This window comes from Corvus hawaiiensis, chromosome 8 (genome assembly GCF_020740725.1).
Source record: "Corvus hawaiiensis isolate bCorHaw1 chromosome 8, bCorHaw1.pri.cur, whole genome shotgun sequence".
Classification (NCBI taxonomy): domain Eukaryota; kingdom Metazoa; phylum Chordata; class Aves; order Passeriformes; family Corvidae; genus Corvus; species Corvus hawaiiensis.
The window spans coordinates 27,804,224-27,830,783 of NC_063220.1; the positions used below are offsets into that span (position 1 = coordinate 27,804,224).

Genomic DNA, 26,560 nt, shown 5'->3' on the forward strand with positions numbered 1-26,560 from the left:
CCTTTAATTCTTTTCCAGTGTTGCAAAATTAACTGGACAGGTTTCTTAATCTTGTGTCTACAAAGAACTTGTTGTAATTGCAATGAATGCTTTCATTTTGCTGGTGTCTGAAATACGATTTGCAGGGGAAGGGGGAGTGTGGGTTGATGCTATTCCCATCATTAATAACATTCCTGCAGGGATTGTAGTGGCAGGAGAAAAAACCCCAAAGCTTTTATATAATAACAGCATGTGTTTGCACGTGAGCTGCTCCTTTAAGAAGCCTTGGGCTACTGAAAGTAGAGGGATCCAGAGAAAAGGCAGCCCTACAGCTATAACAGAGGGCAGAGGTTAAATCTTTTGGCATATTTATCATAAAAATGGTCACTGCACACTCTCTCCCTGAAGGCTTCACTGAAATAGAAGTGTTTGCCATTGGCACTGCCCTGCTGGTAGAAGGTAAGTTCGGTGTGGGACCTTGGCAGCAATAAGATTTTTTCCTCCTATTATTTTTGGTGAGAGGGGGAAAGGAAAATTGAAGTAGACAGCAGCATTTGTGGTATGCTGACCCTGGTTACTGTGGCTACATCACCTGTACTTCTGGTGAGTAAATCAGTGAGCTGCAAGCTCTATGCATAGCTGTGGCAGTGAAGTACTTGCTACTCAGCTCTCTTTTCAAGAATTTGGGATGTAAGTTTTTGGGGGATTTTTTGACTTTTAAAGGCAATTTTATCTTCCTCTGGGGAAAGAAGTTGAAATGACTGATAATCTCTCAATAAAATTGTACTGCTTGTTTTGTGGGTTGTGATGGCTGTCTTATAATCAAACATGATAGCTCCAAAAAAACCTATAAACTGTTAGCATACATCCAGACTACATTAGTAGCACTTCAATTAATGGCTGCTGGGTAAAAGGTAACAAATCATATCAATTTAATTTAGCCACTGTGATCTTTTCTTGTGATATGCCACTTGTTGTGAGACTGCAACAAAACTGTGAATTTTTTCTACCTGGCAGCTAGGAAAGGCTTATAGCTGGGATTATGCTGGTGTCAGTCCCAGGGCCTGGGATCCCGTCCTGCATAGTGCTGCTCAGAGGGGGATGTGGGAATCATGGGGCCCAACAGCAGAGGAGGAGAAGCTGTAAGCACCATCAGAATGAGTTCATTAGCTCACCCCATGAACATGGACCAAGGGTGCTCACCTTCCCCTTGCAGCCAGGCTCATATCTGGCCGCAAAGGAAAGCTGGAAATGCTGTCAGACACTCTTCCTTGGAAGAGAAAGGAAAAAGCTTCTATTTCTTGCCCAGGGGCAGGCTGCTGCCTAAAGAGAGTCCAGGGCTAAGCCTGGCCGACAGTCCCTGAGCCATGTGCACAGCCTGGCAGGGCCTGGCAGGTTCTGCACTCCAAATCCTGAGGGGTGGGAAGCAGCAGGAGGACAGGGACAGCACTGGGTGCTGGCAGGACCTGCTCGTGGCACCACAGCCCTGCCAGCCCTGACCTGCGCCGGGGTCTGCAGCCTGCTGGGGACCTGCAGCTGTGGAAGTTCAAGCAAAGCACTCCCTGGTAACCTTCAGTTTAAACTAGCTATAGTCTAATACATTTATGTTTTACTAAACACAAGTATTTTCCATTGGGTTTTAGGCAGTATGTGCCCAGTAGATTGGCAATAAAACTTTATTATTGTCATTTGGGTTAGAAGACCAAGCTAAATGATCAAGGATTAATTCACTTTCTGAAACATTCTGAGACAAAGGCAATAGGACCTCTCCTTTTTTTATGGCAGCGTCTAAGTGCAGTTTGCAAAAAAAGGTTGCGGTGAAGAGCTACATTCACTTTATTAAGTGGACACATTTGCTGATCTAAAAACAAAAATTCAAAGCTTTTTTTTTAATTTAGTAAGTTCTCTATTTGTACACTCATGCTGACCTTCAAGATAGCAGAATCTGATAAAGCCTGAGGCTTTCAAAAACAGGGAAAAGATAGAAAAAAAAAAAAGCTGATATAGTAATAACTCTCAGCTCTACTCTAAATATGCTCGGAACATATCCCTCCTAAAGGCTTCTCTGCATTTGGGAAAGCTGACAGCAGTTTTACCCTGTGGGTGGGAGGTAATCTGACAGGGAGGAAATAAAAACAGCAGATCTCAAATGGCTCCAAACTTTTCTCCTGGAAATATTTTGTTAAATGTTGTGTAATGATAGACACACATCAGCTGTTACTATGGTTATGCCATCAGCCATTAATGCAATTAAGGTAGAAGCAGGATTTTTGACTAGAAAAAAATCATCCATCTTATGTAACTGCAGAATTAAGACAAGAAGCATAAGTAACTACACTACTTTACAGAATTAGGGGATATGGATTTTTTCTGTGCTACATCATTTCTTTTTCCAAGAAGAACACAAAGAAAAAGACATAGTGCCTCTCATCTAACTGAAACTTAGAGATTGGATGTTGAGTCAGAGCCTCATCAGAGCTAAAATAATTCAGGTCGCCTTGAAAAGGGCATTAAAGGACAAAGCCTGAGTTTAAACCAGTGAAGGATGGATTTCAGGGTGGCACAGCTCTGTGCTGGGTGAATAGCTTGGGTTGCTTGGATCCATCCCTCTCTGAGTACCAACATAAACTTATTTTTTTTAAATCTATCGGTGACTGCTTTTCATAATTAGATTATTCCTTTTCATGTATAGTCTATTGACATGGGGCAGTAATGAGATTGAGCTGGTGTGATTCAAGCACTGCGTAGACTTCCCTGAGACAGAAGCCCAAAGGGAGGCAGGCTGACTGAAACATAGCTGAGGGATTTCTGTGCTTAAACAAAAAAGAATGTTTTAATTTATATTAAATACAAACCATTTCTCTATCAAAGTCAGGCCTGGATATGTGTACACCAGCAGCACGTGCAGGCTGTCAGCTCTCCTGAAACTGCCTCCTCTACATCTCCCTTGCTCTGAACCCTGAACCATGTGTCCCTGCATGGAGCCTGACAATCCAGTTTCTCTTGTTATAACAAAAGGCAGAATTACAAATACGATCAAACCAGTTCTGCCCCACATGACTGATGAAGTCTGAAGCACTGGCTTGAGCTGTCACCTACAACTTCTCTTCTGAAAGCCTTTGTAACTTGCGTGCAGACTGACCACTACAGATCTATTCCCTGAGCATAAGATTCCACTTTAATTACTGTTCTCTCATCAAAGAAAACAGCAGCGTCATTGTAGATATTTTCCATGTCCAGTTGAATCACACCAAACAATTCTGTCTTTCAGCCCTGCTTGGTTTCTGTCTCAATGGCTTGACAATTATTTCTTTCCGAAAAATCAAAGAGCTCCGAACTCCCAGCAATCTTCTGGTTCTCAGCATTGCCCTGGCCGACTGCGGCATCTGCATCAATGCCTTCATCGCTGCCTTTTCCAGCTTCCTCAGGTATGGCAGAAGGGTTTTCCTGAAGCATGCTCAGGAGAACCACATGAAAATTAACAGCTTAAGTTCTAAGAGGTCTAACTAATTAAATATCGCTCTTCCTACCATAACACGTAGCCAACCTTCTCATTCCCTCAATCTGAAACAGCAAAACAAAACTCTATGTGGTTCTACCAGGCAAGTAGAAAAGCAGATTTTACTGCATATAATTATTGACAGATTATAAGACTGACTAGAGAAGACATTTAACCAGACAGCTTTACCAGTTATAGAAGCCACTTGAGTATCAAAATATCACTTCACTAAACCTCTAGATTGACCCCAAATTTGTCTGCAAGTCTGTATCTATTTGTTGTGTTGCACTGACTTGCACAAATTGACAAATTGGCTCCTCACAAAGAGGGCAAATCTTGAAGACCTAGATAATTGGATGAAATGTACATTTCAAATTTAAAAACCTCAACTTTTCAATACACAGATGCAGGGTTATATTTTCTTCTCAGTATTAAGAATACAAATAGCTGTTGTACTGTAAGAGACACCACAACAAGAAAAATGCTGGCAAATGCCTAAAAGCAAGCACAGTAACATCTTTCACAGTGTTTCTCAGACAGATAGCATAAGCACAGGCTATCGTTTTACCCTCTCTGTTAATGCAATTTCCAAACATGTCTTCACCTTTCTCTGTCGTTTTCTTAATATATTCCTTGTTTGTTGACAGATACTGGCCCTATGGCTCCGATGGCTGTCAAATCCATGGATTCCATGGCTTCCTGACAGCACTGGCCAGCATTAGCTCCAGCGCTGCCGTCGCCTGGGACCGATACCATCACTACTGTACAAGTAAGGGCTTCAATTTACCTCACAACCTTACCCACATCCTGCAAAAAGCTGGCTTAGATTTCTGAGAATCAAAGCAAGCACACAGTTATTATTTGTGTATCTTATATATAAGTTTGTTTATCTTACACACTAGATAGAGCAAATATAAAAAGTTTCTCCAAAGGACCTCTTCCCATACAGGAGGCAATCATCAACCACCTGCAGGAGACATTTCCTCATCATCATCGCATCCAGTTTGTGACCCTCTTGCCATGCTTTCTCTTAACCCATTGGTAATCTTTAAAACAAAATCCCCCCAAAAAATCCAACTCCTCATATTGAAGAAAAATCTATTCATCTTGGGCTTTCATCCAACACCCTGCTGTGCACCAAACAGATCATCATGTCCATGCAGAGTTTACTAATTATAGAGAAATTTGGTGTAAGCAGAGAGCTGCCTCTGCAGAGATGGTGACTGGAACAGAGCCCATGCAGAGGCATGATCGGGCAGACAGAGCTCAGCAGCCCCTTTGTGCAACACACAGGTATTTTGGGGTGCAAGAGACATCTATACCCACACAGCCTTTCAGGCACAGCCTACATGTGATTTTAGCAGCAAATGGCAAAACACACCCAAACCACACAGGGAATATGGTCAGTCTGATGATCCTGCTGAGGGTGGAAAGGCTGCCAACATTTTTGTTCTGCAATTTTTACAGGAATTCAGCTCAGGAAAAGATATGTATTTTTTCATGTCTAGACAAAGGCCCCAAATAATGCAGGCTGTGAGCGAAATCCATACTAACACCCCTTGGACACTGAAATGCATTTGGAGCTGGGAGAGGAGCATCTGTATTTTATGAGAGAGCCTGAAAATAAGCATGTCTGGGAAAGACATTTTACTCTCTGCCACATTGGCTTTAATGCTTTTGTGTCATGCACTCCTCCAGTCAAGAGCATACAGTACATTAAGAGCACAGGCAGAAGAACCCTAAGGGCACGAGCTTCTTTACTTTGCTCCAATTGTTACAAACTGATAGCCAAACATGGCTCCTATAGTGAACATTTTGAACAACAAAACAAAACCAGAAACCCGGAAGATGCTCATGCCCTGTGGTTATTCCAGTAAAACCAGCCCCTGCTAGTTCAATTCTTCACATGCTGATTGCAAAAAAGATTAAGTCATATTTCATAGATACGCCATACCAAGCCTACAGGCTATACTGTGTTCTCAATCCATACATTAAACTCCTGTTGACACTGGTGAGAGTTGCATGCCTGTACAGAAGGTACAAAATAGCTTTACCTAAAAATCAAAGCTATCAGCCTTTTATCTTCATTCCCCAGGATCTGGTACTCCTTCCAGACTCAATTACATCATCCCCAGGCTTTTTTGTTATGTCCAAACTGTTTCCCAAAAACAACTTTGTTGTGGCATTCCTCAGCTTGGCACTTGATTATCCACTATCCATATTTCTGGGAAGAAAGAGCTGATGAGAATGTGAGAGATTACTATGATGATAGGATAACTTGGAACTTTACAACCATTCTGTATGCTAATAATACAAATTTGCTCACCAACATTCTGAAAATTGACCAGGTTTTTAGATTTGGACGTCAGCACAACCCTAAGTGACAAAGCACTACCTTTAAAGTGTATTGGTAACTAGACAAGTCACCCACCAGAAATCAGGTTGACATTGCTTGGCATATGGAAGAAAATAGTATTATCACCCCATATGACAGAGAAGGTCAAGATATTTTATTCTCCCCTCCCTTGTTTTTTTTTTAACTTCCAGGCAACCATACTGGGCAACTCTCTTTTCATCCCCTAAGTGTGGTTCTGGGGTTTATGAGATGCTACTTTCACAGCAAAGAGGAGAGAACTACAGAAATAACCTAAAACTATGCAATGAGAGTAGAAAAAGCAGGGGATTCCGAAGGGTATCAATGTCAATCTCTAGCAAGATGGGAAAAAAAGCTCTTAAAATTTGATCATTGGGGGCAAAGGAGAAAACAGAAGTAGTTTTATGTAAGTGCCTGATGGTGAAGAAGAAAAGCACAAATTCTGAGGAAGCTGCCTCTCAGCAGCCAAGTATTCAGGAGAGAAGGTGACAGTTCAAATCAAGGTAGACATTGTCAGTTCTCCCTCTCTGACCATTCGTGGTGCCATCAGAAGCTTGTGAAGAGGAGAAGGATCCTGGTCAGTTCATAAGTGCAGCATACAGTTACAAAATTAAAAGGAAAGAAAAAAATACCGAAGATTTTTAACTTGCATTTAAGAATTATGAGGAAACAGTAAATCTAAAGTGATTTATATCAGTACTTCTCTCAATATTTTAAAAGAGAAGACAAACAAAACTAGCAGGGATTTCACAGCAGCACTCAATTTCAAAAAGTAGAGTTATAGTGACTTTTATCTAATCCTTAACAACCAAGGTAACCTGGGTTGCTCCAATTGAAGCTGTCAGCTCTGTCAAATTAAGAGTAAATCCTAGACTCCTGTCACACTGCAGCCACCCTGCCACATTCCCTTCATCTAGCTTTGCACCTGTATCAGTTTTCCCTGACAAGATGTCAATGTTTGTACAGATCTTGCATTTTTCTCTGAAGCGGGAGGCAATCACCAAGACAGTTCTAAGATCATGGAGAACCACAGGAAAAAAAAATCCCTTAATTAAGTTATTTTAAAGAGCTTTTTATAATTATATGCACAAAAGTAGCTGTTACACATTACAGCTTTCTTATTCCTACAAAAAATGAATACTTGTGAGCACCAGTGACTGGTGCTTTTTGCACTGCAGATGAAGTAGGTACTAACACCTATTTTACTTATGACTGATATATATTCTTGATTAGCAGATTTTCAGATATTTCTGTCTTTGACAAACTTAGCTAATTTTAAATTATGCATGCCATAAAGTTTGGTATAAACCATACTGTCCTGGAACATATTGTAACTTAATATTATACAGTTAATAACGTAACCATTTGCAAGAATGAGGAAAAGGGACTTTTTTCCCCTCCATCATAGAAAATCCTGTTGACCTTTTACTTGAGACACTGCTTTTGAACAGCAGACTGAAATCTAGCTGAAAGTTAGCCACAGTGTCAGAGATGTATTTTTCACTTTGCAAAAATCAGCTAAATGTTTGAATAAATCATAAATCTTAAAAAAAAAAAAAAAAATCATAAATGTTTCCACAAACTAAACATGGAGATATAGTTTATGATTATATCACTAAAAACTGGCCATCATGATCAAAAAGATTAAGGTTCCCTGCTCTATATAGCACTTCCTAAAAGTTCAGCTTTTGGCATTACAATTTTAGTAATCTTTGAATGATGGGGGAGCACTCTTTCTGTTCCAAAGCAATTAGAGAAATCATTTTAAATTCCCTGTATTAATATTTCACTGTGTGGAAAAGAGAGGCTTCCTTTTTGCTTTTGAAAGAGAGAAAACCAGAGCACAAGAGCGATTAGACTTAAAAGGACCAAACTGCCAGCACTGGGCCCTAATTAGGAATTATATCTGTAAGCATATGCTGAACTCCCTACATATGATTTAATTGAATTAGGACCTACACAGCTATTACATTAAATTTTATCAGGCCAAGAGAAGGCATTTAAGGTAAAGCAATGGCCTACTGTGCACAAAAACCAGTGAACTGCTCTCAACTTGAGCTCTTGCTCTTGGCTTTCTCAGGGGAGGACAGTTTTGCCACGTGAACACAGCAGGATTCTTTCACTGTTCTTGTACTGAAAGCGTTTTTTCTGAGTAAAACCAAAATACTCTCAAGCTTGTGTAATTTTACATTCACACATTTTTAGCTACTTCTGATGTGTGTGTAAATATTTTCTGGAGGGTCAACCAGCAGCTGATTTCACCAGGTCTACTTCACCATTAATCTCATTTTGCAAAAGGTCAAAGCCAAAAGGAAAAATTTAATTTTGTTAGTTCCGATTCTCTCCTCTTTGAGCATCGAAAGTAGGCCCCTTAAGTGTGAGAGGAGAGAAAAGATGAGCTCAGCCCCAGAAACGAGCTTTCCAAAGGCAGGCTGTTGAGACATGCCTGGTGCCAGCCTCCATTACAGCATAGTTCTTTTATTCTGCATCTATAAGAAAATTATGATCCCTAACTCCCATGGAAAAGTAACTAAAATAAACTTTTCCTCACAGTTTTTCACAGAAAAGGCACAAACACTTAAGTAAGAAGGTGCTTAGGCTACATTGCTTCTTTGGACTGGGAGTTTAATAATAATTACAAATTACTAAAAAGTTGCACTTGTATTTCTAGTCTCCTAAATCAAAAGCTATTATTTTATTTTCATCTATGTAATTCTAGAGTCATATTATGCCAGTACTACAAAGCAATATTTAAGCCTTTGCAGCCAAAGTATATCTTCTATGTAGTAATCATACAAAAGACAGATATTAGTCCTTATTAATAATTCTTCATTAGTACTTATTCCAAAATAATGTTTTAAATTACTAAAAAAGTAAAATGTTTTTTGCAACTACCAAATATAAAACCTAGACTATTTCATACAAAGGATTTTAATTCTCCTTTGTATTTAAATTGCAATGTGTACAACTGTCTTTTCCCATTATTAATTTTGAACACCTGCACCAAACGAATTTTCCAAGTTGATTTTTAATGCAATTCAAACTTTAATTTTTTTCCCCTGAAGAACCTCTGGAAGATAAGAAAAAGGAGAGGGATGGAATCAGAACTCCTGTAAAAGGGCAGTTTCACTAACATCCTTTATTTTCCTTTCTTAAAATATACAAGAACAGTACAACACAAAATAGCTACTGTAGAGTTTGTGGTTCCTCCTGGAGCTGCTCCCTTATGGGGATCTCCAGTCTACGAGGCCCCCACATGTCCTTCACCCACGAGTCAGCCACCTCTGACCCCATGGCAGGGACTCACCTCATGCACCTCATTCCCCGTCCTTCACCTCTGAGGGAAAGTTCAGAATTGGCCTGAATCTTCCTGCCTCCTGTCATGATGCTGCTGTCTAAGGGCAGACAAAAAGATTGCTTCCCAGCCTCAGTGAAAATTGCATCACTACTTGTCCGTAATGGGAGATTTGATTAGAAAGGAGTGCTGAGGAAAGTCACTGTTCTCCTTGCTGGTGCTGCTGGCGTCATGGGCTGCTCAGCACAGCCATGATGACAGACGTGGGCCTCTGTAACAAAATTATCCAGACCTTTTTACATGCAAGCAGCGAGACTAGCACAACATCCTGCAGCAGCAAGGAATCCTGACTGCCTTCTCCATGAATAAATACTTCCTGTGTCTTCTGAAGTTTCCAATCTTTCATTTCATTTCATTCCTATGGTATTTGATGGAACTGGATGAGATGGGCACAAGGGAACACTTTATTATAAAATTAGAAAAAAAATTACTAATGCTGAGCTTCACATTTCCTAGGATAAGTGATGATCTTAGGGGGAAAATTACTTGTCCAGCAGTAGTTTTAGAACAAGCTCTGTTATCAGGTTGTATATATATATACACACATGTATATTGATGACCAGTAATTTTAGAAAAGGGTGTATTAGATATCCCCACATGCCCTGCACTCCTGGCCAGGCAGGAAGGAAGTAGGCAGGGGCTGGGGAGTGTGTGCAGAGTCACGTTTCTGATCTGACCCACACTCTGCAATGGGACTCTGTTTCTTCAAACGCTATTTATTGCATCACCCTGTTCATTCTACTCTCTGCCTCATCTGTGTCCTTAAACACATTCCCAAAACACAAGAATATAATGTTCATAACAGCAGCTGTATCTCCAGCGTGGTGCAAAACCGAGCAGCAATACAGCGTTTGTCCCAGTAAAACACACAAAAGGGAAGTACAGTTCGCTGTTTCCTAAAAGCTTCCTTCATATTTTATGCAAGACTGATTCCTCCAGACTTGGGTCAGCTTCAGGATACAAAACACAGACACTTGCTTGTTTCTGCCTGAGGCCCAAGGGCCTGACAGCTGTTTCCAGTGGTTTTGTTCGGGGCATGGAGAGTGTCTTTTCTCTTCCACAGGGAGCAGGCTGCAGTGGAGCACGGCTGCCTCCATGATGGTGTTTGCATGGCTGTTTGCTGCCTTCTGGTCCATAATGCCCTTACTGGGATGGGGAGAATACAACTACGAACCCCTCCGAACCTGCTGCACCTTGGACTACAGCAAAGGGGACAGGTGAGGGCCAGGGCCAGCTCCCACAGGAGCAGAGTGGAGGCTGTCATCCCCTAGGATGGTCTCAGTGGCACACAAAACCCCCAGCTGTGCCCACCACTGTTGCTGGGGGAGATGTCCCTGCCCAGCAGCTGGGACAAGCCAGGCATCACCCAAGGCTGCCTGGACTTGCATGGTGGCATGTGGAACAGCTAAAGTCAGCTTCCTCTGTGGGAAAGGAGGGTGCTCAGCTTTCTGAAACTCCCTCACTCATCTATACACTGCATCTCTTCTGGGTTTAGGGCTTGAAACTCTTTCAGAATGCTTTTGGCTTTATGCAGTCCAGCACAGATGTCCACGTAGGGGTGTTTGAGTCTAGAATACAAACAGCTGTTGTGATTTTCGACAACACAATCCATCCCGCACACAACAGCATGGCTTAACTGGCCATCAGCAAATGCTGCACCTGAAGCACGTTGACAAAACTGGTTTTACCAATTTAAAAATACAATTTGGTACATACTTACAGCAAGTTTACAGAGATGCACTCAAGAAAAATTAACACCCTCTTTTTTCTTTCCCTCCTCACCTTTTCCAGAAACTATGTCACATTCCTTTTTGCTCTGTCCACTTTCAATTTCATGATCCCAGGCTTCATCATGATGACGGCTTATCAGTCCATACACCAAAAGTTCAGGAAAACTGGGCACTTTAAGGTAAGAAAGCTCCCTCAGCCCCTGCAATCACCTTGCCTGCATCCAGTAGAGACAAAGTCCTTAAAAAAACCCAATTTCTTTCACAAAGACTTTGACTCAGCTCCTTCTGTGCTAACCCCCCAGTGCTACTTAAGTAGGAGGGTAGAGCAACCCAGGATGAGGCCATTCAGAAAGTTCATGGAAGCACCATCCTTGGAAATGTCAGCATTTTACCAGATGGCCACATCTGCCCTGACCTAGTGCTGATTCCCCATCAAAGAGGGAGTTGGACCAGTCATCCTGAAGATTCCCTTCCATCAACACTGGTCCAACTCTCCTCAAAAAACAAACACAGAGCTTACAGAATATTTGCCAATAGCATATCAATATTTATCCAGAGAAATTTATCTCTGGAAGGATTGCTGTTTCCTGCTTTGCTACAGGCCTTTGGTTTATGGTTGAGGAAGTCAGACAGAACTGCAGCTCTGCAAGGAAACACGCAGGCACCCCATGGGGGAGAAGGGCCTGCACGTACACACTGTGTTTACACTTGGCTGAGGAAATTCAGAAATCTTTATGAGCTGGAAACAAAGGAATGGTTCTGGTGTGGCAGGTTTATGGGAATGTAATGTGGTGATTATATGAGTTGTTTGCTGAGGTGCAGGCCATACAGTCTGGGGCACTACACATGGCTGGTGGTCACAGCCTGACCCATGCACTCAGTAAAGACAGTCAGTTCTCAAGAGAAATGTTATATCGACAGAGACAGCCAGGCAGACTTGTTTGTAGCTGACTGGAATAAATACATGTGCCCTCTATATATTTATTGAACAAATCTTAGTGTTCATTATTATGTTTATTACTTTTTTCCAGAGAGTTTAAATGCACTAGAATGTGATTTCTTCCTCACGATATTCTGTAGCTGTGCAGACAAGTTACAATACAGAAAATTTAAGGATAAAATTATCACTTCCTTAGTCATTAATATTTGTAAGATACTTGGGAACAGCTGGCCATGAACACCATGGATAGGGCCCTAGCATGAAGGACAGAGGAATCTTACTACCACAACACAGCTACTGCATGCATCTGTTGCACCACCATAGCAGTGGCTTCACACAGTTTGTCTGCAAGACCATCTAAGAAGTCAGCAAAATATCATTCCTTTTAATCTGCTTTTCGATTTTCACATTGCTCTCTCCTCTCAGCAGCAATTACTGGCCACGGCTTCTATATCTAGCACACACTGATTTGTCTGATATACCCTAAGGTGTTTTGCCACCTCTGCCACTCCCCACCCATGCCCAGGATCAAGGCCTTGGTGCTGCTGCACTGTGCTATCCCATATCCTGTTGGCTGATCCTCTCCTGCTGCTGAACACAAACCACGGTCTCACAGGACCTCTCCCACCCATTTGTTGTAGCGTGTGATTGTGAAACAAAAAGAAACCTATTGCTCTTGTTTTTCAGTTTAATACTGGTTTACCATTGAAGACGCTGGTCATTTGCTGGGGTCCCTATTGCCTCCTGTGCTCCTATGCAGCAGTGGAAAATGTGATGTTCATTCCACCAAAATACCGCATGGTACGTCGGTGCCACCTCAGAACCCAAACGATGGCATTCTCCTTACTCTCCTCTCTCTGTCTCTATGAACAATGCCAGTTTACTGATAACTGGGTTTACCTGTAAAAACATATGTAAGAAGTAGTCCTTTTCCTCAAAGCATTCTGTTCATCTACCATTTTTTAGTGAAAACAGGTAAGCACAGTGATATAACAGGCATTGCATTACTGCTTTGATCAAGCAAAAATGTAGGAAGTCGGGGTATTTTTCTTCAGCACTTAGTCAGGGGTCTGTAGCCTGTACTGTTCTATGCCATGTAGGAGCTTTTTGTGGCACCAGCTCAGAATTTACAGTTATAAAGAAACTGTTTGTCTCATTCATATTTCTAGTACTTCTCTCTCCTCAAGGAAGCTGTAATTAATCACTCCTAAGGTCATGCTGCCTCATTTTTCCCCTTTCTTTTATGAGTCTTGGCTCCAAAACCACTATTGGGACTCAGTAATATCCCATCAAACCTTTCAGCTTTCATTCAGTGCCCCAAAATCAGCCCAGTTTCAGGTCACCAAATGCATTACTGTAATCAGTATCCCACATTAAATGTGTTAGCAACATCAGCCTCTTCATCCATCGGTCCAAAGGTGTCCATGGCACACCTTCCACTCCTCCTAAGTGTTTGTATTCACTCTCAACTGAACTATCCCTGTTTCAGGCAATGCCAACCAAAATTCTTCCTCCTGGAGACTATAATTTCCTGAGTAGGACCTGCAACCAGCCAAACTGCTTTAACTTCTCCTCTCTCTGGGAGTAGCAAGCTAATGCCATTGGAAACAGGCTTTTTTTTGGTAAAGGGAAACTGAACATAGGCTGAAATCAGCCCATTGGCTTCTCGGTGTGTTTTCCTAGTAATAAATATTGTGTCTCATGACAGATTCCTGCCCTTATTGCCAAGACTGTGCCAACAGTGGATGCCTTTGTATATGCCCTGGGAAATGAGAACTACAGAGGAGGAATATGGCAGTTCCTCACAGGACAGAAGATTGAGAAAGCAGAGGTTGATAACAAAACTAAATAATCCATTATGGCATTAAACAAAATTACTGTGAGTACATCGCTGAAAGCAAAATTCAAGAGAAAACTGAGTGCATTCTCTGATATGTATGTGCAAAGGTGGTTCCACATTGGAAAGGCTGTGCATTGGCTACACACAATGAAGGATGGAAAGAAAGCCCTCCAGATAACTGTCCAAACCATCATGAGCTGCTTGTCAAACAAGCTGCCTTAAATCCATGTTGATTGTCATCAGTCTCATTTTATATGTCACTGCGAATAAAATATGTGCTGGAAAGCATTTATTTTCTCCTCATAAAAGCTATCATAAAGCTCAGCAAATTAACTGAAGTAGGATATTCATTTATCCAGTGAGGCTTCATCAGATCAATCTGTGCAGGTTGTCCATATGGTAATGTCTGGATTACTAAAAGATTAAACCAGTAGCCAGTATTAACCACGTCTGTATAAATAGCTTGTTCATCTGAACAACTCATTTTCAATGCACCCAGAACAGGAGTTTCCAAATTTCTATCATGAATCTGACATCCTAGTTCCATAAAAACATTTTAGTGAGCATATTTCCCCAGTAAGGAATATTAGCTTGGCTCCCATTCAAATGAATCACTGGGTGACATTCAGCTTTGTCACACACTAAACTACATCAGATTTTGCAGCTGCTGCCTAGCAGGACAATCAAAAGCTTATAGTCCATCATAAACATTCATCTTTTTGTTGAACATTGAGCGAGAACTAAAGGGAGGTATGAGTCAGATTCTGTTCAAAAAATGTCATAAGAATAAAAATTAACTTCACATCTTCCGTTAAATTCCCCTATGGTCTACGTAAGTGAAAGCAATCACTGAATCAGTTGTGATTAAAGAGTCTGAGCAATTAAAAAGTCACTTTCATAATTATCAGAATTCATATGTATTTTAAACTACCAGAAATGTCCGTTTTAAACACTTGTATTTGCTCATGTTGCTCATATTGCTCATGGAATGAAAAACTGTCAGTTGATGTTGTCTGGTATTACAAGATGCGTCTCAGAATTGCCCATTTGTAAAAAAATATGTGCACAACACAGATTAGGAGAGATAGTGTGTACAAAAAAAGCAAACCTAATTGATACTTACAGGGGTCATATGGTTCATTTCCAAGCATTGACAGTGAAAGGGTTTTTGAAACTAACCAAGGAAAAAATTGATCCATCCTTTTGATGCCTTCCAACATACTTAAAGGGAAACCAGTTGTTTATGGGTTACAAAAGGGTAGATGGTACAATCCTGAAAGCTAAACAGTCAGTGGGTAGAAGGGACATTCCTCTCATGTCTAGAGATAGGGAATAAATGTCATTTTGTCAGCAGTCAACCAGCAGGATCCCATTCAGAGATGTGCTTTGGGACTTTGTGAGGCTCAATCTGGTCACAAACTACCTGACAGAGCACTGAATAATGCCATGACAAAATTATGCAGAATAATGACATCTAAAGCTGGCAGCTAAGACTTACATCTTAGGTACACATAATATAAAGTGAGCAGATGACAAAATGTTTGCACTGATAAGTGCAAAAGAATGTGTCTGGGCACAAAATTACCTTTAACTATGTATCTACAGTGACAGGCTCTGAATGTGCAATTATCTATTTCTCAGGGAAGAGGCCTGAGTAGGTCTTGCAATCACCAGCTGACTTGTCAGCGGGGTCACACTGACAAATCCCAGCAGAATGCTAAAAAACACTAAAAAAGGAATTGGTAACAAAAGAGGAGACACAGTCACACCATTTGAAAACCAGTAATTCAGACTTAGTGAATAGGGTGCATAGTTTGGGTCATTCCAACTCAGAGAGGATAAACTAGAAAAGCGCCACAGAGATGATCAAACACAGGCAGAAGCTTGAATGCAGGAGGGAGGAAATGAAGGAGAGTGTTGGCTCAGAAGAGGTGGCTGGTGAGGAGAACAGAGAACCAGGGATTATTGAACCAGGGATTCAGGGGATGAGAGACAGAATGATTGTTTGCTGCTCCCAGTAGCACAAGAACAATGGGACATACAGCAAAATTAATTTGAGATGTGAATTGTCTGAAGTTCATAGTTTGAGGAATGTTCATCACATCTGCCTACTGAAACACATTATGACTTACACAAAAAGACTGTAATAATGTAATAAATAACAGCTAAAGACATCTGGTTAGGGACTGAGTCCCCTTGGCTTAAAGGAAACATGCAGCAGAAGCCTCAGGCTTTGGCTCTTAGACCATTTGCAGACTGATGTTTGACTTGCTCTTACTACAAACTTTCTAATGTGGGAGTAGAAAGCAGCAGAGCTGTTTCTTCATTCTGTTGAACAGCTACAAATCTAAATGTGCCTCTGCTTAGGTTTATGCATTCTTTTTCATATTGATTACTGAAAACTAGTGATGGGTAAAGCTGAATATCATGACTTAGAGAGCATAATGTTGGTAAATTGTATTCAAGCCTTGAGACGAATGGGGCCTCTGTCCCGAGCAGCAACCAAAGCTGTCCTCTACAGCCCCACTGAAGAAATGCAAGGTAACAAGGTCACTGAAAACTTTCAGACCTAGGGATGGTGCAAAACTTAGAGATGGACTGTGAAGAACACAGGACATGTTCATATAGCCCAGCATAGTACTATAAGTTTGGGAATAAGCAGATGCAGTACAGTGCACTACAGTGAGATGAGAACAGCCTGTCCCACCCAAGAGAGAGACACCTCACCACAGATGGTTTCCTGTGCACTGTTGCTCCCATCTGGTCAGAAATCCCACCTGGTTTCACTGTGCACCTCCAAACCTAAAGATGTACATAAAACCTGAATCCTTTCTCCTGTCATTTATCTCCACCCTAAATATTTTCAACAAATGCTTCTCATCCAGTCAGGCCCGTAGCTGTCCCAGCCTGAGGGCTCCTTCATACAAGTTACAAAAGCTCCTTACTGAGTGGAGAGAGAGAAACAAAGCATTTGAACAAACTGTTCAAATTTTAGTTCATAGCTTTGGTTGCTGACTTTCTGCCAAAGAGTGGAGGAACTGAGGCTGCTCGTGGCTCTTTAATTGGATTGTGGATTCTCTCACTCTCACCACAAAAAAAAAAAAAAAAAAAAAAAAGAAAGACATGCAATTAAACATGAGAGTTTTCAGGGACTGGTCACCAAGATCTAGCAGTACCTGATATCTGGTCACTCTTCTAGCTATGACTAGTTCTCACCACGGATTATCCACATTAAGAAGTGGCTGATGACCATTAACAAGGGCCTAAACAAGTGTGCTGTGCTTCAGGAAAATGTCTGAAAGCAAATTGAAGTGCATCAAGAAGCCCAACACGTCCAGTTAATTATACAGCTTATCCTTAGCATAGTCAGCCTTCACCACAATGTGCTGGCCCAGTTCCCTGTGGTGCTGTTGGTTGTCCGGGTCTTGCCAATGGGTATCTGTTACCATCCTGATAACACCTGTCACAACAAGGTGTTATCTTGAGTAGTTTACACTGAAGCATACAAAATCCCATAATGTTTTTGCGCTCTGGAGAATCCCAGATGGCTAGAAACAGGATTTACATTACCCTAACCAAAGTACAGGCCGGGGGTTATCCAGGGGTGTAAGACACTCCTATACACGTAGTATTCCACCTATTCTCTAAAGCAAACTGTGTAAGAACAAAAAAATGGAGACTCAGCTTATGCCAGTACAGCCAATAGGAACACCAGTGATTAATACCTGTCCTGTCACTAAAGATGAGAGTGACTACAACAACAGCATGCCCACTGTTAAAAATAATTAAATGACACCTCAGGTTACATCACATTAGCCACTGCAGCTCTTTGTTGGGAAGGTTTTGAAGACAACCAAAACAGAAGAGGAAGGTGTGGCTCTCCTCAGGGTTCAATTACTTGATTCAGCATCCAACCACTCTTAACACCCAGTGATCTGCAGTATTATATCCGATATCACTTAACCACCCTACTATCCTTCTTACAGGCAAACCAATTCTGCTCATTTGTGTTTTGACACACTGATGAAAAACAGACTTTCAAAGAAAAATCAGAAGGCAATTTTTCCTCCTTATCTCTAGATACAAAGCATAATTTCTTCAGGTTTTCTTTCAGCAGACATAAATGCCTCACACCTTACATAGCATCTCTTGCAGTTCTATTTTCAAGGTTATTAAATACCCACAACTCCAAACGAAGTTACTGTGTTCTCAAGAACGCTGGAAAATCCAGATCTTGCTGACTCAGCTTTCCCACACTGCCCACACTTAGAAACACCCCACAGTTCAGTAAAAGGGAGTCAGGTTTTTCTGCAGTGCATATTCTTCATGTGCTTCACACACACTCTGATGTGTTTTTCCCAGAACTCCAGTACAGCTGATGGGAGCATTACACAACAATTCAGCAACAGGGTCAGAGGAGGAATCTGCACTTTCCCAGTCTATCATCACACCTCTTTGAATTGCATTACTGTAAAACAGTGCAGTGAGCTGGTTTTGTCATCACAGAGGAAAAAATGGACTGCCAAATTCTTAAAGATGAGCCCAAGTGCTAATGATTGGTTTGGTTCAACAAGGTGGGGTACAAATACAAAAAGTGTAACGTAAGATCCTTATAATATGATGAATGGCAAGTGTTAGTCACAAGTACTCATCCTTCCTGTTATGTCTCACTTAAATTTCTGTTCATGTTTTACCTGTGAGGATCACAGAGTAGAGGCTCACACCTCAGCCTATGACAGTGAGAGTTTGCCCATTGGAGCTAAACTGCAAAACTATTTGGTACCATCTGCCTTTTCATACATGTCTACGCTCAAGATTGTTCATCAGAGGACTACAGTCAATGGTCTATATGAGCTACCCTGGCCAGGCTAGCACAGTAAACACTCAGAAGCCTTTTTGTTATGAAAAGAGGCATTCCACTTGTCTCAGAGAAAAAGGGAGGATGGACCTGGTGCATTAATATTATGTAAAATAATAAGAATTTTCAAATGGTGAACACACATGCCTACACATCTATATTAGGTGTTGTTTGGAAGTTTACTAATTTAATCTTTTGTGTATATCATTAAAAGACAAAAGGATCCAATAACAGCACTGCGAAGCACAAAAATGCTTCTCAATGAGATGCAAGTCTGAATGATTATTAATACAATTGAAATTGTACATGTAAGATTTAAGAATTGGGTTTTTAGCACTCTGAGACCCTTGGATTTCCACAGACTGTGATTTCTTCCAGTGTTAGCCATGTATGAAATTTTCCAAAGAAGGTTTTGTTTGGAACAGAGCATCAGACCACAAAACTGTCAGAAGAGGAGAGGTAGTGCTGTGGAAATGGGCTGTGCTGGGTACCAGTTTTCCTTGTTTCAGAAGAAGCAGGAGACAAGCACAGGGCTCCTTGTTTAGGGATAGCACCCCTTAACAGTTCCAGAGAGGTGACACAAAGGGAGCTGCAGAGAGCTGCTACCTCCCTTGAGACTCTGACCCATAGAAGTGGTCAAGACAATTAATATTTTGCACCTAAATGTCAATTTAGTGTTGAGAAGTATTTCAGATGCAAATTCAATTACCTGTTTTAAAGGAATCTAATTTTAATTAACCCAGGTCTCAAATTAATGCAAATTAATTAAACACTGTTTAGAAATATGTTTCAGAAGACAATACCTAGTTCAGTAGGTTTCTAATGGTAGAAAATGTGCTTTCTTTACTAACAATTTGTTCTTGGGAATTGGAAAAATAATTGTGCCACTACAAAGCAAGAGCTAATATTTTTCACAGTGCTATCAAAAGTCAAGTTTTAAAAATAATTATTTCTAATTATTGTAGTACAAGAATGTGACTCGAGGAAGACAAACATCTGCGTCCTACAAGCATATATATCTTATTTTTAAAGAAAGGACTGAAATGGTGACAGCAATAGTTAACTTACATATAGGCCAGGTTGGATGGGGTTCTGAATAACCTGGTCTAGTTAAAGGTGTCATTGCTTAAGGCAGAGGGCTTGGAACTAGATGACCTTTAAGATCCCTTCCAAACCAAATCAAGCCATTCTATGATTCTGTGATATAAAAACAGCAAAGAATATTATGTAAGTGGAAGCAGAGAAAAAACTTGCAAGTGCTACAGCAAGAGTGCTAAATTTTCAATGTGCTTTAGTTCTTGACAGTGAAAACAAAGCATATTTTGACAGGCGACTGTTGAAGGCTATAATTGCTGGAGAAGCCACTCTTTTAATTTTCCTGGTGAATAATGAGAAAACAGATTTTTTTTCTTGGTGTTCATTGATTCGTGTCCACTTCCCCAAGATTTCTTCCACTTAACTACACCATGAGGTGCTACAGCAACATTCTTGATTTCTCTATCAATAAGCTGACCCACCATTCAAAGGTAAGCAGTTTTCCAAGCAGATTATATCACATTGTATGAGAGACCATTGTGCTGAAATCAACTGTAGAAACAACAGCTTAAGGATGCTATTAAGTACAGATGGGGCAGGGAAAATGCCATCAAACAAATAGAAGGAAAGCAAACCCAGTGCAGTGGTGGCAATGTTTGTCAGCTCTTTCACTACTGAACCTGAGTCAGTTCAAACTTTGAAGCTGATCAGCACTCTGCAGTTATGCTTCTGTCTCATCAGGTCATTGAGTGGCAGCATGTCCTAGATATCACACGGAATGGTGCCTCTGATATATGGATTAAATGCTGCATTTCCCAGAGGACTTTCAAGCCTTTCCTTTACTGGGAAAGTTTCAACTTTCTTGAAATAGATAACAAACAAAAAATCTTAATGGACACAGGACAGTGGGCTGATTTACTGATAGCCCTTTATCTACAAAGAATCTACATACTGAGATACTTGGCATCAGCGTGTGATATATCAGCTCCAGGAGGATGGTCTCCAAGCCTGAGTTTGGTACATAAGCTCTCCCCAGAAGTGGAATCCACACAGAAAGTAAGGAAAAACACCTTAAACAGACTATAAATCTGAAAAGAGGGGGGGATTTTTGTTTCATATCCTTTGTCAGCACATTGAGTCACTTCACTGCAGCCTGTTTTCAGCAAGGATTCAAAACCTGGGACTAGGCAACTCAGCATCATTGAATCATTTAAGCCAGAAAAAACCTTCCTAGAATCACATGCTTGTACTACCAATTAGGAATAATTATTTTTAATTAATGGCTGGACCTGGTTTTGCCAACTGAATGAGAACAATTTGGAAATTACTTGACTTGACTAGATGTAAAGAAATTTAGATCATGATATTTGTTTCCAGGACAAAATGCAAAGACTCATGTGTTCCTAGTGAAAACTTGAGTTTCTCCAGCATACTTGTAAAGTAAAATACAGCTAATTATACCTTTTATGGAATTACCACATAACATGTTCTATGAACTGAATACTAGGCTACTGGCAGATCTTGAAATGCAGATCATAGACAGATACCACTGAATGGGGACATTTTTAAACCAGAGACTTTTTCTTGATTGACTTTTTGGTTTTGCTTCTCTATGTTATAGTCTCCTGTTTAGGTGACATAAAACCACGTGGGGTAGTAACTAAGAGATAGATGGGTACATGAGCCTTCAGGGTAAGTGGTTGTAACCTGCAAAAATGTATTTTGGTAAGATCAAGTGTTTGAGATCCAAGAATGGCAGTTGCTTATATTTACATGATAGAAGACTTTGCTTTGAAAAACAGAGCTCAGAAAAGGATTTAGGGGTCATTATAGATAATCGCCTCAATGTAAGCTGTCTGGGCAATGCTGTTGCAAAAAGGACTAATGAGATTCGTGAATATGGGTGGGGGAGAATAATATGAAGCAGAAATAATGAAGGATTTCAGCATCATTTGGCAGCATTGCCAAGACCCTTAGTACGTTACAGAATCCTGTCCTAGTGTCTGCATTTTAAGAGGATTTGAAGTCATTGGACAGAGTTCAAGTGAGTGTCACAAATGAATTCTCTGGCTTTAAAAAAAACCCTGTGCCTTCTGACGGGATGGGTAAGAAGCTCAGCATATTCAGCTCACTGAGAGAAAGCACAGACATACCTTCATCACACTGTGTAGGTAATTGCTCTTGAGGAAGACGTACGTGAGGAGCTTTCCAATCTGACTGACAAAGACTCAATGAATAAAAGTTGAAGTCAGAAAAATTCAACCTTGAAATAAGAGGAAATTTCCCAGCAATTAAGTAAGACAACAAAAGACAGAAACAGCTTATCAGGGGAACTAGTGAAACCACCATCACTTGCAACCTTTTAGACAAAGACAGATACCTCTGAAGATACACGTTTGGCCTAGTTTCAGCCCAGGTTGTCATTCCTGGCTCAGTAAGCTCTGACTCCTTAGTTCCCCTATACACAGTTTATTTCCTCAGTCCTTGGTGAAACAGGACTGCCTACACTGTAATCAACGTCCTTGCAATGCTTCCATGAAGGATCAAATGATGCTACAGGGGTTATGACTGGCAAGGATGCAGGGTTAGCATCGTGGAGACACACTGACCTCATGGTCAGGGAGAAGGGGTAACCTTATGTCCTGTTGTGACATAGACAATCAGGTAAGGTTTTGATAGCAGATGTTTGAGAGATCATAATCCATTCCTAAGGATGCAAACCAAGTGTAAAATCTTCTTGGGTAGCAGCGAAGAGTGATCAACCCTTGTGAAGCTACGAATGCTTTCCCATTAAGGCCAAAACTATTTTGAAACGTTCCACTGCTTTCTCCAAACTCATCCACAGAGCACTTGGAAAGTGGAGCACATCAGAGATATGGTCAGATCTCATCCCAGTGTGCTTGCTGAAGGGAGTCATGCTAGCCAACCTCAGTGGTCTAAAAATTTAGAAGGCACCAGGTGCTTATTCAGAGGCAGGATCCTCCAGGGGAAACTGCACACTGGAGGGCATTGCAGGGAGACAGATACGCCTGCTGTGGGATAGACAGGTGGGGAGAGCAGAGTATCAGCACCTCTGACACAATTACATAAAGATGGCATTTGGAATCAAATGTATATAGCAGCCATACTTATAAATACAACACATGAAGCAGCAATGAGTTTCAACCTGAAGCATCAGTGAAAATAAATGGATCTTGACTCCAGTGGAAACCCATTCAGCAGCTGAAATTAGAAACATTAATCCCATGGCATTGCCCATAATTAAAGGCTCCATCTACCACCAAACAGCTGTGTAACTACTGCTGGCTGAACCTCAGTGCTTTGAAATAGGATTAGGAGGAAATTAAAAGAGAAGCAAGCATTGCAAGCCTCAGTAAGACAAGAAATACCTTAGTGTGTCTTTTATTACATGGACCAAATGATAAAATTGGTGTCCTTTTGCAATTACTTTTTCTCAGAATTCATTACCAGAAAAAATGAGAGTTTTACAAACAAAACTAAGGAATTCTGGACTAGAGGCATGTCAGAATCCTATCACCCAACAGTCTATGCTTACATTGAGCATTTATTAACTTCTTTTCACTATGACATTTCCGAGGCCTGAGCTTGCCACTTGTTCTGGTTTTGGCTGGGTTAGAATTAATTTTCTTCATAGCAGCTGGTATACAGCAATGTTTTGGATTCAGTGTTTATAACACAGGGATGTTTTCCTTATGGCTGATCAGCACTTACACTGCTTACACTGATTAAAGAGCCAAGGCCTTTTCTGCTCCTCACCCCACCCCACCAGTGAGGAGGCTGGGGATGAACAAGGAGTTGGGAGAGGACACAACCAGGACAGCTGGCACCAGCTGACCTAAGGGATATTCCAGACCGTATCACATCATGCTCAATATATGAAGCTGGGAGAAGAAGGAAGAGGGGGACATTCAGAGCAATGGCATTTTTCTTCCCAAGTAACTGTTACATGTGAGGAAGCTCGGCTCTCCTGGGGATGGCTGAACACCTGCCTGCCCATGGGATGTGGGGAATGAATTCCTTGTTTTGCTCTGCTTACAGACATGGCTTTTGTTTTACCTATTAAACTGTCTTTATCTCCACCCACGATTCTCTCACTTTTCCAGTTCCTCCCCATCCCACTGCAGGGGGAGTGAGTGAGTGAGCAGCTGTGTGGGGCTTAGTTGCCAGCTGGGGTTAAACCAGGACACCACTGAAATCTACTCCACTGATTTACCACCACAAGAGAACACAATGTCTCAGACAAAGATTTACAAATAATTATGCAAAGGGATGGTGTTCTCTCCTTGGGTGTCTTCAAATGGTGCCTGTTGTTTTTCTGGCTGAAAACTATTTGTAAATATGGACAAATGACAGGATAGCAACAAGAAAGTGTCATCCTGTGAGAAAGGTGCCATATGGTACACAAATCCCATTAAGAGGGTTTAATTGTTATTTAAAAGCCTGCAGACAAGCAGGAATAAAAGGGAGCCCAGTTCAGATATTCTCTGGATGCCAATTTTGCTTAGGTTTCGGTTGCAGTCAGAATGCAAGATCCATCCCTCCTCCTGCTGGTAGCCATTAAATATGACTGGAAGAATGCAGAATAACCCCCAGTAAGCCAGTGCTGTGCATGATATCTCACCAAGTCACCAGGCTCCTGCAGTGCCTGGGTGCTAGCAGCCAGTCCTTTCTCAGTTGCATGGTAATTTAACTCAGAGAAGCTGGTTCATCTATAACACAGCGATGGGAATTCTATGGTTTACAATTTTTTGTGTCTCTTTTCAGAAGTAGCCCACCCTCCTGCCAGAGCCATAAGGCCATGCCTGCAAACAACATTACTTGGCACTAGTCTATTTCTTCTTTTTTCTTTATTCCAGGTGATGGAAAAAAAAATTAACTGGGAGATCTTTTCAGGCAAGATGGCTATACTGTGACCAAGGGGCAGTACTGGAGCTGCAGAGCTGCAATCTGCACTGGTTCCTCACATCCCAGGCTGGGCTTTCTTGTCACTCTCATGGAGGAAAAAAATACAGATGGGGAGCTGGCTAACTACCGCCTCCAGCAATCAAAAATAATGGCAAAGAGCTGGCTTGCCAAACTTCAGGCAGTGGAAAAAGCTGACCTCTGAAAATGTATTCTGACTGTTCCATCAAGGGTATAACTGAAGTGTCTGGTTTGATTTTATTAAATTGGTGTATGGAAATAGTACATCATTTAGAATCATAGGCTTTGGTTAAAGCTGTGATTGCAAGGTTTTAAGCAGGTCAGAGGCCCAATTTAAAAAATTAAGTCCACAAAATTTAATCCCTCTGTACTTTTTTGCTTCAATGTGACTCTTGTTAACTCCCTAAAATTAGATTTTAATCTCAGATTGGCACCCCATTCTCTGCCACTCAAGTAACACAAGCAGTGAGAAGATTATGGCCACTTATGTAGTATCTATTTTCCTATAATCCTTTTAGCACCATAAATGCTAAATATAGCATCCAGTTTAAATTAACTTTAACCTCAAGTTGACTCCAGTTAACCATGCAGGAACAGTCAGTTTAAAAAAAGCAGAAACAAACCGTGCCCCAAAGAAAGCTTGAAAGAGGTAGAAATATACCCACACTTTAAAAAAAAAAGTAAGCTGTTCAGTGCATATTAGCAGATGACCACAAGAGGGGTGAATTGTCAACAGCTTTTTGAAAACGTGGCACTTGTGAGCCATTAGTCTGCCACACGAGTATGTTGGTCACAGTACTCACCCCTACAAACAGCCATCCCTAAAAGCACAACAAGAAATTGGGGCTGCTCCTGCAGCTCCTTTATCCCGGCTATAGTTACAAATCATTAACACTGAACACGGAGGCATTTCTGTGAATCAAATCACACTAGTTTTTCCAAGACTACCCTTTGTAGGCATCATGAGACCTTCACAAGGAAAACTGATACATCCCCTGATGAGGAGAGGACCACCATTGTAAGTCAGTAGCGAGAAGAGCTAAAACAGGCTCAAAACCTACAACAAGAATGACTTCAGTAAAACAACTGCAGAGAACCCTGCCTCTTGCTTGGCAATTGCTGCAGGAAGAAATAAGTCCTCAGAACCAAAGCAGGGGCTTCAGGAGGTCTCCCACACTCAGAGAGGGATATCCCTGAGGGGTCCCAGGGAGTGGGTCCCAGCTCCTGCTGACCACAGCCAGCTTTACAGCTGCCAGGGCCAGATCACTCCATGCATTTTACCGTGGACATTTGTAGGTTACATACTTACTCGTTAGTCTGTATGTTCTATTTCTGCCTCTGCAACAGCACTTATTCTGACCAGCTCTGTTTTTTCACCAGCTAGTTTGCCTGAGGAGCATAAGAGCAAATGAATCCCAATAACCTAATCATCCTGAAGTAAACAACCTTGAGGTGCAACACCATTAAATTTACAGGTTCCTCTCAAAACTTAATACTGATTTCATAAGGCTGCAAGTTTCTCCACTTCTCACTTTTGCCCTTTTCAAACACCACATAGGCACAAGGGAAGCCCACCCTCAGCAAGCCTGGCATTTTTTTCATACTCCAGAGACAGAATGACTGCCAAACCCTACCCTGGCATGGGAAACGTCAAAGAGACGTAAATTTAAAAATATTCTGATTGTGTCTGCCTGTCCATTTTGCTTCAGCTTGTTAGGAACAATTAAACAGATGCCTAATGCTGAGCTGTAAAATGAGTACCCAGGAACTCTTCCCAGAGTTTTCCTCCTTCACTTGGAGGACTGCCACATACACAGATTGTGACATTCTCAAATGTTCATTATTGAGACACACTCATCTGTTAAATACAGACTAGAATGAGAGGATAGACAGAGCTGGTTAAAGGAGAAATAATGAATCAGGAAATGTTCGTGTGTACTGTCACAGCCACTACCAAAACATGTGGTGAGCTTCTGTTTAAAAAGCTATGAAATCCCAGCAAAATA

General features: G+C 41.2%; 1 protein-coding gene across 1 annotated transcript; it reads left to right on the forward strand.

The window, feature by feature from the left end:
* The first annotated feature begins 241 nt into the window (after positions 1-241).
* RGR (retinal G protein coupled receptor) lies at positions 242-14,724 on the forward strand. Its single transcript, XM_048311760.1, has 7 exons — positions 242-438; positions 3,251-3,407; positions 4,126-4,247; positions 10,271-10,424; positions 10,999-11,116; positions 12,565-12,678; positions 13,586-14,724. The coding sequence occupies exons 1-7, from the start codon at positions 360-362 to the stop codon at positions 13,727-13,729; spliced, it is 888 nt and encodes a 295-aa protein (XP_048167717.1). The 5' UTR covers positions 242-359; the 3' UTR covers positions 13,730-14,724.
* Positions 14,725-26,560: the final 11,836 nt, after the last annotated feature.

Bases quoted from the DNA above. Each gene is read 5' to 3' on its own strand.
- RGR (XM_048311760.1), top strand. From the start codon at position 360: ATGGTCACTGCACACTCTCTCCCTGAAGGCTTCACTGAAATAGAAGTG. The intron at 3,408-4,125 runs GTATGGCAGAAG...GTTTGTTGACAG, and splicing joins GCCTTTTCCAGCTTCCTCAG to ATACTGGCCCTATGGCTCCG. The intron at 4,248-10,270 runs GTAAGGGCTTCA...TCTCTTCCACAG, and splicing joins ATACCATCACTACTGTACAA to GGAGCAGGCTGCAGTGGAGC.